Source organism: Hemitrygon akajei, chromosome 13 (assembly GCF_048418815.1).
Source record: "Hemitrygon akajei chromosome 13, sHemAka1.3, whole genome shotgun sequence".
Classification (NCBI taxonomy): Eukaryota; Metazoa; Chordata; class Chondrichthyes; order Myliobatiformes; family Dasyatidae; genus Hemitrygon; species Hemitrygon akajei.
Genome location: NC_133136.1, coordinates 5,376,449 through 5,389,847, shown reverse-complemented (window position 1 = coordinate 5,389,847; position 13,399 = coordinate 5,376,449). Strand labels below are relative to the sequence as shown.

At 45.2% G+C, this 13,399-nt stretch overlaps 1 protein-coding gene across 2 annotated transcripts in view; it reads right to left on the bottom strand.

Moving 5' to 3' along the window:
* Positions 1–12,768, bottom strand: part of LOC140737606 (putative endothelial lipase) — a 37,512-nt gene extending 24,744 nt beyond the window's left edge. Inside the window, exons 1-3 of one of the 2 annotated variants that reach the window (XM_073064072.1) lie at positions 12,522–12,768; positions 9,511–9,707; positions 4,314–4,493 (exon numbers count right to left, since the gene is read on the bottom strand). In XM_073064072.1, the coding sequence (XP_072920173.1) occupies positions 4,314–4,493; positions 9,511–9,707; positions 12,522–12,606 (462 nt within the window). In that variant the 5' untranslated portion in view covers positions 12,607–12,768. The remainder of the gene's footprint in view (positions 1–4,313; positions 4,494–9,510; positions 9,708–12,521) is intronic. The other variant, XM_073064073.1, reaches the window with a different exon arrangement.
* Between the last annotated feature and the right edge of the window lie 631 nt (positions 12,769–13,399).

Sequence of the window (13,399 nt, the reverse complement as noted above, 5' to 3'; positions counted from 1 at the left end):
AGGTTCAGCTCCGGCTAGCTAAAGAAATTTCTCACATCTCTCTTCCAAATGGACGTCCCTCTATCCTGAAGCTGTGCGGTCAGGTCCTAGACTTCCCCATGGTAGACAGCATCCCTCCACGTCCATAATATCTATCCCTTTCAATATTTGTTGTTTCAATGAGATCCACCCACCCATTCTTCTGTGCTTCAGTGAGTACAGGATCAGTAAAAACTGCCCAACACATCACCAGCACCAGCCTACTCACCAACAAGGACACATGTACAGGAAGGTGCCGGATAAGAGCCAGTAAACATCATGAAGGATCCTACCCACCCTGCTTGTGGACTGTTTGCCCTCCCCCTCCCATCAGGGAGGAGGTTACACATCATCCATATCAGGACCACCAGACACAAAAACAGTTCCTTTCCCCAAGCAGTGAGGCTGATCAGCACCTCCACCCACTAACCCACCCCTCCACACCCCCAACTACCACTACTTTATCATTTCCTGTCAGTCAGCTTATGTACAGACACTCCTGTGCCTAGTGTCACTTTATGGACATACAATCTATGTATACAAGCTAAATATGAGAGATTCTGCAGATGCTGGAAATCCAGAGCAACACATATAGATTGCTGGAGGAACCCAGGTCAGGCAGCATCTACAGAAATGAAGAAACAGTCAATGTTTCCGACCAAGACCCTTCTTCAGGGCTTGGTATAGGAGATATCTTATTTATTCAATATACAAGGTATCTTATGTATTTCTATTTATCGTGCTTTTGTTATTATTGCATTCTATACCTTATTGTGACTTTCTGTGCTGCATTTGGTCTGGAGTAACAATTGTTTCATTCTCCTTCACAGTTGTGTACTGGAAATGACATTGAATAATCTTGAATCTTCAAACGCTCCTCATCTATTATTTAAGTTAATTGACTATCTAGGTGCAATACTCCATGCGCTGAATCATATCAAACAGAAGCAGATCACAAAGGAGAAAAGGGCATTTCTTGGCTTTTCTCCTCCGAGGATTACACCCTTGCCGTGGTTTGGAGCGTGCGTGCCTCAGTGACCCACAGAGCTCTGTTGGCTGGAGTCAGGGCTTTTATGCTTTTGCTCTTGAAAGGGTCACCCATCCAAACAGGTCCAAGGGTAGAGGCCAAGCTAAGAGTAGTCCATTGGACCTCCAGGTTCAGGGTTACAGCTCAGGGCTAACAATCCTGAGCGGTAAAACTAAATTGTTATGGAAACAGCAATGAAGAATCCTTCTACATCTGAGTGCGACGGTATTCCTGAGTCTCCACCCGGGATTTGCACGGCTGACAGTGGTGAAAACGGAAAGGAAGTTGCTGACAGGATGTAGGAAGTCCTGAACACTGCTAGAGATGGAGGATCTTCACTGCTGCCCTAAATACCAGCAGTTTATCAGCAACTCAGGACTTTGCTTTCCAGATGTTATAGGTAAAGGATTGTCAACATTCCCCTCCTTTCTATCATAGGCTAATGATTAGAATTGCCGTGAGATTTGACAGCAGAAATAGACCAGAGTTGTGGTCAAAGCCAGGAACAGCTGTGAGAACACAGACCAGTCCAGCATAGGTACAGGCCTTTTGGCCGAACCCAAACGGGCATCCTAGCTAATCCCCTCCGCCTACACAATGTTCATATCCTTCCATTTCCCTCACATTCACGTGTCAACCTAAACATCTCTTAAAATGTCCTAATGCTTCTGCCTCTACCACAGCCAGACAGCATATTGCAGGCACCCACCATTGCCCCTTACATCTCCCTCGAAATGACTGCCTTTCACTTTAAATGCATGTCCCCCGGTATTCAACCCCAGGAAAATGATACTGTCTGTCTACTCTATTTCTGCACACAAATTAGCTATGAATAATTCTGCTCCAACGGAATCTTATTTCATATAGAACATAGAACACTACAGCACAGTACAGGCTCTTCTCTTGCACCACCGGTGTTGAAACCAGTCCACACATTCCTGAATGTGACCATCATCAGTCACTCAATCAAAAGTGTTTTCACAAGGCCTAGGAGTAGAACTGGGCCATTTGGCCCATTGCGTCTGCTCTGCCATTCCATCATGGCTGATTTATTATCCCTCTCAACCCCATTCTCCTGCCTTCTCCCCGTAACCTTTGATGCCCTGACTAATCAAGAACCTATCAACCTCCACATTAAATATACCAAGTGACTTGGTCTCCACAGCCGTCTGTGGCAATGAATTCCACAGATTCAACAACTTCTGGCAAAAGTAATTCCTCCTTAACTCTGTTCTAAAGGAATATTCCTCAATTACTAAATTACGTTGCCTTTTCATGATCTCATACATTATTTCTCTTTTTGTGCTTGCTCTGTTCATGACATCCTCGTTAGATATTCATTTCATCCATGATATTCTTTGCATCCTCCTCAAAAACCACATCTCTGCTGCTTCAATTCGTTTCCTCATGCTACTAGATATTGTCCAACATTCTGAGCCATATAACATAACTGGATAAACGTACCATTTCAGTACTCTGAGGCGGGTTGTCATGCCTAGTTTAGTGTTGGTCAGTATACTCTTCATTCTCGTAAAGGTGTCTTTTGCCATCCCAATTCTTCTTTTGATGTCCATGTTGCACCTGCCATCTGATGTCACCCAGCTTCCTCAGTAGCAAAAGCTCTGTACTTGTTTTATGTCTTCCCCGTTTATTCTCAGCCTGCAGATAGGATTCTCCTTCTTTTTAGATATCACCATACATTCTGTCTTTTTGCAATTGATAGATGACCCATTTTTGCTCTTTCTTCAACAACTATATCAATTAAGTTTTGTAGTTCTTCCTCCGTACTTGCAATTAACACACTGTCATCCACATATCTGAAATTATTGATGTTTTCACCGCCAACTTTGATTCCCAAGATGTCTCTTATTTTTTGTAATATTGTTTCACTATGCACATTAAACTAATCAGGGCAGAAAACACACCTTTGTCTAACGCCTCTCTTGATTTTCCTAAACTGACTCCATCCATCTCCATCTATTCTTACAACGGCAGTTTGTTCCCAGTACAGATTTCTGATTAGGTGGAGATTCAACAACTTCTGGCTAAAGAAATTCCTCCTTAACTCTGTTCTAAAGGAATATATCTCAATAAGATCACCACTCATTCTTTTACTCAAACTCCAGTGAGTACAGGCCCAGAGCCATCAAACAATTGTCATATGTTAAACCCTTTCATTCCTGGAGCCACCAAATTCCACTGAGCATTACTGGACTCACATCACTTCAACCCAACCCACATCACTCCAAAAAGCCTTGGGCTGCACCCCCTTTTAGGGAGGAGACAACTACCATCAGGGACGAGATACAGGAGCCTGAAGACCCACACTCTGGAATTCATTGCCACAGACGGCTGTGGAGGTTAAGTCATTGTGTATATTTAAAGTGGAAACTAATAGGTTCCTGATTAGTCAGGGTGTGAAAGGTTACAGGGAGAAGGCAGGAGAATGGGGTTGAGAGGGATAGTAAATCAGCCATGATTTGGAGACTTAATGGGTCGAATGGTCTAATTCTGCTCCTATACGGTCTGAAAAAGAGGTACACACCAGTTATCCCCCTCCATTCTATCAAAGGGTTGCAAGCTCAGTCAGCTCCATCATGGGCACCACCCTTTAAGAAGGTAACGTCCATCATTAAGGACCCTCACCACCTAGGACATAACCGCTGTCAGGGAGGAGGTCCAGGAGTCTGAAGACACACACACAACATTTTAGGAACAGCTTCTTCCCGTCCGCCATCAGGTTTCTAAACGATGCACGAACACTACCTCACTACTTTGGTCTCTTTGCACCAATTTATTTTTTTATATTTCTTATTGGAACTTACTTATTTTTAAGCATTGCACTGTAGCACTGCCACAAAACAACACATTTCATGATGTACCAGGTATGTCAGTGATAATAAACCTGACTCTGAATTACACACACACAGAACGCTGGAGAAACTCAGCAGGCCAGGCAGCATCTATGGACAGGAAAACAGATCCTTCATCTCGGCCCATCCACCTGGTCTCAACTACATATCATCTTCTAGCTTCTTCTCCTTCCCCAACCCCCATCTTCTATTTCTGGTATATTCCCAGTTCCTTTACAGCCCTGATAAAGGGTCTCAGCCCGAGATGTTGACTACTTGTTTGCTCTTTTCCGTAGGTGCTGCCCGACCTGCTGGGTTCCTCCAGCATTTTGTGGCGTGCTGCTCTGGATTTCCAGCGGCTGCAGAACCTCGAGCTTCCGATTCTGAATGTCTACGTGAGGGCTCTGAAGATTTACCTCCAGCCAATCGATCAAGACAGCAACTTCTTTCCCGACCTCCTTGGAGTTGTTGACCGCCACTGGGTAAAGCTGATGTGCACGGTCCAGCCAGTTTGCCACGATGATGTTGGCGTGAGCTTCTTGCTTTTGTAAGGCTTTAACCATACCGCTGATCCAGGATTCCATCAACCCTGTTGTCTACAAAGCAAAGCAACAATTATAAAAAGGGACACAGCCTCACCTTCCATGGATGATCTCTTCAGTGAAATGTGAAGAGTTTAGGTTCTCTCCTCTATTGTAAAGATACAGCGTGGAACAGGCCTCTCCAGCCCAATGAGCCGCGCCACCCAGAAACCCAACATTTAACACTGGCCTAATCACAGAACAATTTATAATCTACTAAGCAGCAAGTCTTTGGACAGTGGGAGGGCCCTGAAGCACCTGGAGGAAACCCACATACTCACGGCAAGGACGTACAAACTTCTTGCAAGCCGTGTCATACTCGAACTCTGACACCCCAAATTGTAATATCCCCGCGCGAACCACCACGTTGCCATGGTAGCGATGTCTTCTCCCGTTTCCACAATGAGGGCAACTACCTATGACACACACTCGGTGACCACTTTGTTGGAAAACTCCTAACCAAATAAAGCAGCCACTGAGTGTGTGCACGTGGTCCTTTGCTGCTGTAGCCCACCCACTTCAAGGTTTGGTATGTTGTGCTTTCCCAGACGCTCATCTGCACACCACACGGTTATCCGAGTTACTGTCGCCTTCCTGTCAGCTTGAACCAATCTGACCATTCTCCTCTGACCTCTCTCACTAACAAGGCATTTTCACCAACAGAACTGCCACTCACTGGATGATTTTCATTTTTCCTCACCTTTCTCTGTAAACTCTAGAGACTGTCGTGTATGAAAATCCCAGGGGATCAGCAGTTTCTCAGATACTCAAACCACCCCCTCTGGCACCAACAATCATTCCACAGTCAAAGTCACTTAGATCACATTTCTTCCCCATTCTGACATTTGGTCTGAACAACAACTGAACCTCTTGAACATGTCTGCATGCTTTTATGCATTGAGTGCTGCCACATGATTGGCTGATTAGATATTACATAAACAACATGTACCTCTAAAGTAGCCACCAAGTATCGTTGACTTGGTGCCTGTTATTCAGACCTCACATCAGAATGGGGAAGTGTGATCCAAGTGGAATGATTTACCTGCGCCAGTTTATACACAGAGTAAGCGCAGAGAAGGTCAAACTCAGGTCATACAATACAATTTATAGGCATTAGAGCAAGGGCAGCTCAGCACATACTTTTCATTGCTGGTATCAGTAACACCAGCCAGCTGACATCAGATGAATAGCATTCATTAAGCCACATGCATCATTCGCATAAGGGCAAATATTCACACTTGGAGGATCTCACCATTTAGTACCCCCTCTCCACTCAATGACCGACTATACATTTTGGTGAAGGGTCTCGGCCCAAAACGTCAACTCTCGACTCATTTCCATTGCCTGACCTGCTGAGCTCCTCCAGCATTTTGTGTGTGTTACTCTAGATTTCCAGCATCTAAAGAATCTCGTGTCTATACATTTTGACCTGCCTTATAAGGTTTAATCTAATCTGCTGAATCTTTTATTAGATTAAGGCAAGATTAGTTTTATTTGTCATATGTACATTGAAATATACATCGCTTGTGTCAAATCAAATCAGTGAGAGCTGTGCTGGGGGCAGCCTGCAAATATCACCACGTTTCTGGCACCAACACGAGAAGATAAGAAATCGGAGCAGGAGTCGGCCTTTTGACCCGTCGAGCCTGCTCCTCCACTCAATAAGATCATGGCTGATCTGGCCAGGGACTCATCTCCACCTACCTGCCTTTTCCCCATAACCCTCAATTGAGGGTTACCCTCTACTAAACCCCCTACTATGCAAGAATCTATCCGACCTTGTCTGAAATATATCTACTGAGGTAGCCTCCACTGCTTCATTGGGCAGGGCCAACAACTCACTAACCATAATCGGTACATCTTTGGAATGAGGGAAGGAATTGGAGGACCCAGAAGCCGCCCAAGGGTTCACTGGGAGAACGTACAAATTCCTTACAGACAGCGGCAGGAATCAAACTGGGATCTTAGTACACTGTAAAGTGTTGAGCTAACCACTATATTACCGTGCTACCTCTCAACGTGGCACCTATGGCCATACAATATGGAAATGTGTGGCTAGTCAGTGTAAAGTCGACCATACAGAGAGCTGTGGAGGCAAAGTCATTGGGTATACCTAAAGCACAGGTCGATAGTTCAAGTTTCATTGTCATTCAACCACACACGAATACCCATGAATACGGACAAATGAAACCGTTCCTTCTGGGCAAAACAGTCACAGACAGCACAAGGCACATATAAACACGAGTAAAATACAATCACCCAAAATAATATATGGTCCAAAACCCTTTCCGGGAACATTGCAGCAGTCTGCAGTCGAACACAATACAGCCTCACCTCTACTAAGTGAGCACTGAGTCCAGCTGGGCCAGCGCACAACCTTTGACACCCTAACCAAACCCTATTCCTATACAGCAATAGGTTATTGATTAGTCAGTGTCAGGTTATGGAGAGAAGGCAGGAGAATGGAGTTGAGTGGGATAATAGATCAGTCATAATGGAAGGGCAGAGTAGACACGAATGGCCAAATGGCATAATTCTGTTCCCATGTCTTTCAAGTCAATTTCTATGTAGGTCTCTTAAACTATATCATATTATAAATTGAAAGTTAAAATCTGAAGCGATAACAGCTGGCAAAAATGTTACGTGCTTTGAACCACAACAGCGGTAATGTCATAGAATCGTTGAGTACTACAGCACAGAAACAGGCCCTTCAGCCCATCTAAACCATGCAAATCTATTATTTTGCCTCATCCCATTGACCCAGACCATAGTCCTCCATACCCCTCTCATCCACATAGCTATCCAAATTTCTCTTAAATGTTGAAGTCGAAGGAGGCAGTAGAATGAAATTGAGAGGGATATGAATCAGATATGTTGAATGACAGAGCAGATGCAATAGGCTGAGCAGCTTAATTCTGCTTCCATGTCTTATGGTTTAAGGTTACACTTGGCAAGATGGGTGAAACAGTGGGAAAGCAGCATTGTCAGGCAGAATGGAGGGGAATAAACATTTCAGGCCAAGAGCCTTCATCAGAACTGGAAAGGAAGGGGGAAGAAGCCAGAATAAGATGGTGGGAGGTGGGGGTGGGGGAGGAGGACAAGCTGGAAGGTAATAGGTCATACCCGCTGGGTAGGGGAGGGGGAATGAAGTAAGAAGCTGGGAGGTGATAGGTGGAAAAGGTAAAGGTAAAAGGTTGGAGAAGGAGGAATATGCCCTCTCCCAGGCAGATCCTGATGAATCTCTTCTGCACCCTCTCCAAAGCCTTGACATCATTCCTATAATCGGACAACCAGAACAGTATGCAACACTCAACCATCTCCCGCTTTCCGCAGGGATCGCTCCCTACACAACTCCTTTCTCCACCCATCCCTCCCCACTGATCTCCCTCCTGGCACTTATCCTGAAAAGCAGATCTTCCAGTGGCCACCCATTTCAATTCTGCATCCCGATCCCAGATTTCAGTCCGTGTCCTCCTCTACCACCATGAGACCACACTCCGGTTGGAAGAGCAACATTACGTATTCTGTCAAGTAGGCAGCCTCCAACCTGATGGCATGAACATCGATTTCTTGAACTTCCACTATTTGCCCCTCCAGAATAAACATGGACTGTTTATTCATTTCCATAGATGCTTCCTGACCTGCTGAGTGACATCAGTGTTTTGTATGTGTTGCTCTAAAATTGATTTAGTTTATTTTTTAAGGCTACAAGATATAGGAGCTGAATTAGGCCATTTGGCCCATTGAGGCTTCTCATCAATTCCATTATGGCTGATTTATTATCCCTTTTAACCCTTTCTACTGGAGAGAGGTTATTTTCTCCATAACCTTTGACACCCTGACTAATCAAAAACCTATCAATCTCCATTTTAAATATACACTAATTTTTAAAATCTAACCGGGTTTCTTGTAAAAATTGGTAATAATTGATGATAAATTTCTGTGTATCTTGGGAAAGCCACTCATATGGTGTCACGTGAGGCTTCACTGCACCAGTACATTCCTGTACTTGCGACAACCTTGACTCGACTTTGAAAAGAATGCAGATGATGAAGAGTTGAAATTAAAATAAAAGGTTGGATACACTCAGCTGGTTGGGTAACGTGTGTAAACAGAAAGAAAGGGGTTAATATTTCAGGTTTCATCAGATCGACAGTCTTCATCTTCCTGTAAGATGGCGGCAGCATGGCACAGCGACCTCTCCGGGCACAAGCATAGGTGTAATCTGTTCGTCCTTTATGATCGCCAGACACTGCTGGGTATTAAGAACATCAGGTTCTGCAGCTCTACCCCATCAATGAGTTGCCAGATAGTGGAGGAGCTATCATAATGATGTGTGTAACATGTGCCTTGTGCTCTGCATGACTGTCACCACAGTGTTTCGTTTGGCTGTATTCGTGTATGTTTGAATGATAATTAAACTTGACTTCTTCCTTTACTCTTCAGCCTAGCCTGTGGAACATTTCCAAAATCCTAGCCTCTCTGCAGTTAATTTGGTGATCGGGGTTCTAGCAGACACAGCGTCTGACATTTGAGTTTAGGAAGAGGACATGATGAGACGCAAAAAATAGGGTGATGTGCAGTCACACACTCCCAATCTAGGTCAAATGCCTGCAGCCACATTTATGTCGGAAAGTGCAGTCAGTGGCCACTTTATTAGCAACACCTGCTCAGTGATACAAATATCTAATCAGCCAATCATGTGGCTGCAACTCAATGCATAAAAGCATGCAGACATGTTCAAGAGGTTCAGTTGTTGTTCAGACCAAACATCAGAATGGGGAAGAAATGTGATCTAAGTGACTTTGACCCTGGAATGATTGTTGGTGCCAGATGGGGTGGTTTGAGTATCTCAGAAACTGCTGATCTCCTGGGATTGTCACACACAACAGTTATAGAGTTTACAGAGAATTGTGTGAAAAACAAAAACAAACTTTGACATCGGTATGGGGGCACCAGGGCACAGGGCTTTTGAAGACCACTCGCCCATGCTTCAGGGACAAGTTTGGATTTAGCAGACTGAGTAACTCACCGTCCAACCATGAATGATAATGAACGTTGTGGAAGTCATATTGAAGTTGCATTTCTCCAGACTTTCGCCTACACCTGCAATGATGGCACAGTCCTTTCCACCTGCATTTGTCGAACTGTGAAGGTTAAATCTGGTCTGAATCGTTCTGTAACGTTGATCTGGGTTATCCTCATGCAGCACATCCTGAACAGCTTTGCCTGTAAGAAACACACAGGAAGGTCAGTTTGTACAACTACCGTTAAGGTTGTAGCTAAACTGACATAAAATAAAACTGGTCTCAGAATTCAACATGGATAACTGGTCTTAAACCCCAAGGCTGTGTATTGTCTAGAGGCAGAAAGAGATTCAAGGATTTCTCAGTGACATTGGACTGGGCTGAGCAGACAATTCTGAAGCCTTAAACTGTGGAGTTCAAATCAGCCAAATTAATGTATTATCTCGGCAGTATACATTGCTTTTCCTTTTTTTTTAAAAGGTAAAAAGTGACGAACAGTTCAAACATGTAGATGCAAATACTGGACTTTTCTTTTTGCGTATAGAATCAAAGATCGAAAAAAGGAGAGAAAGAAAAACTGAAAGAAAAAATAAGAAGATAATTTCAAGTTCAAGTTTAACGTCACCTGACAGTACATATGTACAGCCAAACGAAACAATGTTCCTGCAGACCACAGTGTACCCGGAAAACACAAATCAGACCAGAATTTGGTTTAGTATCATTGGCATATGTCATGAAATGTGTTGTTATGCTGCAGCACAAAATAAAAACCTAATTACAGTAAGTAAATTATTAGTAAATCAGTAGTGTAAAAAGAGTAAAAATTAGTGAGGTAGTGCACATGGGCTTAGTGTCCATTCAGAAATCTGTAAAGAGGCTCCCTGATGGTAGCAATGAGAAGAGCGTGTGTCCCGTGCTGAGAGTGTGGGCTGTGGAGCTTTGACAGGTTTTTGATAAGTCGGAGCATCAAAGGTTCCGGGGAGAAGTCAGGAGAAAGATAATAAACCGGCCGTGATGGGATAGCGGGCCGAATGGCTGCAGGGGGTGGGGGGGGGGGGTCAAGTCATTGGAGATAGATAAGCTCAAATTCCTTACAGACAGCTGCGGGAGTTGAACCCCAATCACTGGCCCCATTAGCGTTACGCGACCCTGATGCCCATTTTCTTAACGGGGATCTTGCATCAGATTAAGGTAAAAATAAAGAGTGCTTTTATTTGTCACAAACACGAGGAAATCTGCAGATGCTGGAAATCCAAGCAACACACACAAAATGCTGGAGGAACTCAGCAGGCCAGGCAGCGTCTGTGGAAAAGAGTACAGTGGTCGGTTCGGGCCGAGACCCTTCTGCAAGGGTCCTGGACTGGTCTGAACCGTCGTTTGCGATGTACTGGGGGCACATGATCTTTAAAGAAAACATATCTGAAAAACAATACTTCCAACCTGGCAGACATGAACAAATGTGCAAAAGATCTGAGTATGTCGCAGGATTTCAAATGCGTGGTTGGGGAAGCGGTCCAGTCAAGTGTTACCTATGAGACAAACGCCGCGTTTGAGCTTCCAGTTCGCAGTCCGAAAATCCCACGTGCTTAAACACTCCCAACACACGTTCCTCTTCAGAGAACCGCATCGCCCAGGGAGGGACTACAAGCCCGTTCAGCCCATCAAGCCTGCTCCACCATTCCAGGGGCTGATTTACTATCTCTTTCAACCCCATTCTTCTGCTTTCCACTCCTAACTTTTGACACCCTGACTAATCAAGAGCCTATCAATTTCCACCTTAACGACACCCAATAACTTGGTCCCACATCCACTCCTGGCAACGAGCTCCGCGGATTCACCACCCTCCGGCTAAAGAAATTCCTCCTCACCTCAGTTCTAAACCGACGTTTCCCTATTACATATTAAAGGCAAATAATAATCATAAGAGATCCTGCAGATGCTGGCGATTCAGTGAACCACACACACACACACACAGAAAATGCTGGAAGGACCCAGCAGGTCAGGCAACTGATTTACCGAGTTGCTTCAACATTTTGTGTGTGTGGTTCGGCGGGGGAGTGTTTGCCGTTATCAGAAGAAGGGAGAGTGATTTTCAACTTCCATCACACTCCAAACCTGACCGGGAGACAGGTGCAAGTCTGGTCACGGCAGCAATCTCAGAGCGTTGGCTGTCCGACAGTAACGGGAAACCTGACCGGGAGGGTTTTTTTTAAAGTGGAAAGGCCGGCAGTTCCACTCTCTCAGCCTCGGAAGTCCAGATGCAGGGGTACGGTCAGGAGTCACAAAATGGGCGCCAGGATGGACATGACTTCTTTGCCCTCTGCCCTGCCCTCTCGGAGCGTCACAGAGCCGCCTCTCATCTGCCCTGATTTCACATGCTGGGACAGGCGTGCCCCCATCTCACCGGGGAATGAGGCCCGCTGGTTCCTCCCGCCTGGCTTAGCCCACCTGTCGAAGTAGCGTGCCGGGGTGTGACCGCTGTCGCATGCAAACAGATACCTGGAGCCACAGGTGTGAGAGCTGAGTGTCCGGTGGGGGGCAAAAGTGAGCGAGCGGCCCCAGGACAGACACAAGCCCCTTCCCCAGAGATGCTTCCCCCTCCCTGGACACCCCATACACAGCGAGATCCGACGACCGGGAAGGCGGACTTGCAAAGCTTCGCTCCACAAGGCGCAGAGAGTGTCAGGGTCATCCACTTTGTGACAACTACTCGTACCAGGGGACCCGGCCTCCCCAGGTCGGGAGAGTGGAACTGTCCCCGATTTACACACCAAAAACTCTCCCGCACAGGTGCTCTGTCGTTCCTGTCCAGGCAACCAACAACTCAGGGGGTTAAACCAAATGACTATCTTGGGCGATGGAAAATTCTGAGCCGGCGAGACATTATTTCTGAAAAGTTTCCAATGCCACACTTTGTGCACAATGGAACATAACCGGTTTAAACAAAATAATTAATTATAATTATATTATCATACAAAATAATTAAGTTAATTATAATGTTAAAGTGCATCCTTACCAGTGAGTGCGCCCTTGGAAGTTTGCTCTGCGAAACCGGTAGAAAGCACATACAGAAGACTGACACATAGTGTGAAGCTGTTCATCGCAATCTCGCTGGGAGTCGGATTTAATCAATAAACCATCGGGGCGGAACAACCAGCGAGCCGAGTCGAGCCGGGTGATCTCTAAAGTTTGTGCAAACTGTGCCCCTCGGCTCTAACTTCTCAAAGGGGCGCGTTGCAATTTTTTTTTCAGCCAAAGCTACTCTTGCTTTTTAAGCATTTTCAGTCACCCGACATAGAGATTTGACTAATTTATTCAGCTATTGCTTTCTGGATTGGTCGAACCCAGAAGGCGGAGTCCGGTTTATTCAAAAGGTTGAGTGATGTTTTGCTGAACGCATTAGGGGTAGGGGCAAATAATCTAGATCTCATAATCCCCCGTCACAAGGGAAGATGCAAGTTTGAGTCACGGCTCCTGAAGAAGACAAACTTCTTAGAAGACTGTGTAATCTGATTTCAATTATAGATGCCATTCCGATTAGCGTGAATTTGGGCAAGCGACATTCCGCGGGCATGAGTTTTCAGTTAAATGAGGTGGAATTTACGCTGTGAAGCATTGGGACCCCGGTATCTCCAAAAAAGCATAAAACGGAGGAACAGAATTAGGCCAATCGGACCGTCAAGTCTTCCGCCATTAATTATTACCCCTCTCCTGCCTTCTCTCCGCCAGCTTTGACATCCTGACTAATCAAGAACCTACCAGCCTCCACTTTAAATATACCCAATGGGTTAGCCTCCAGAGCTGATTGTGGCAATGAATTCCACAGATTCACCACTCTCTGGCTAAAGAAATCCCTCCTCATCTCCGTTTAAGTGGATGTCCTATTCCGAGGCT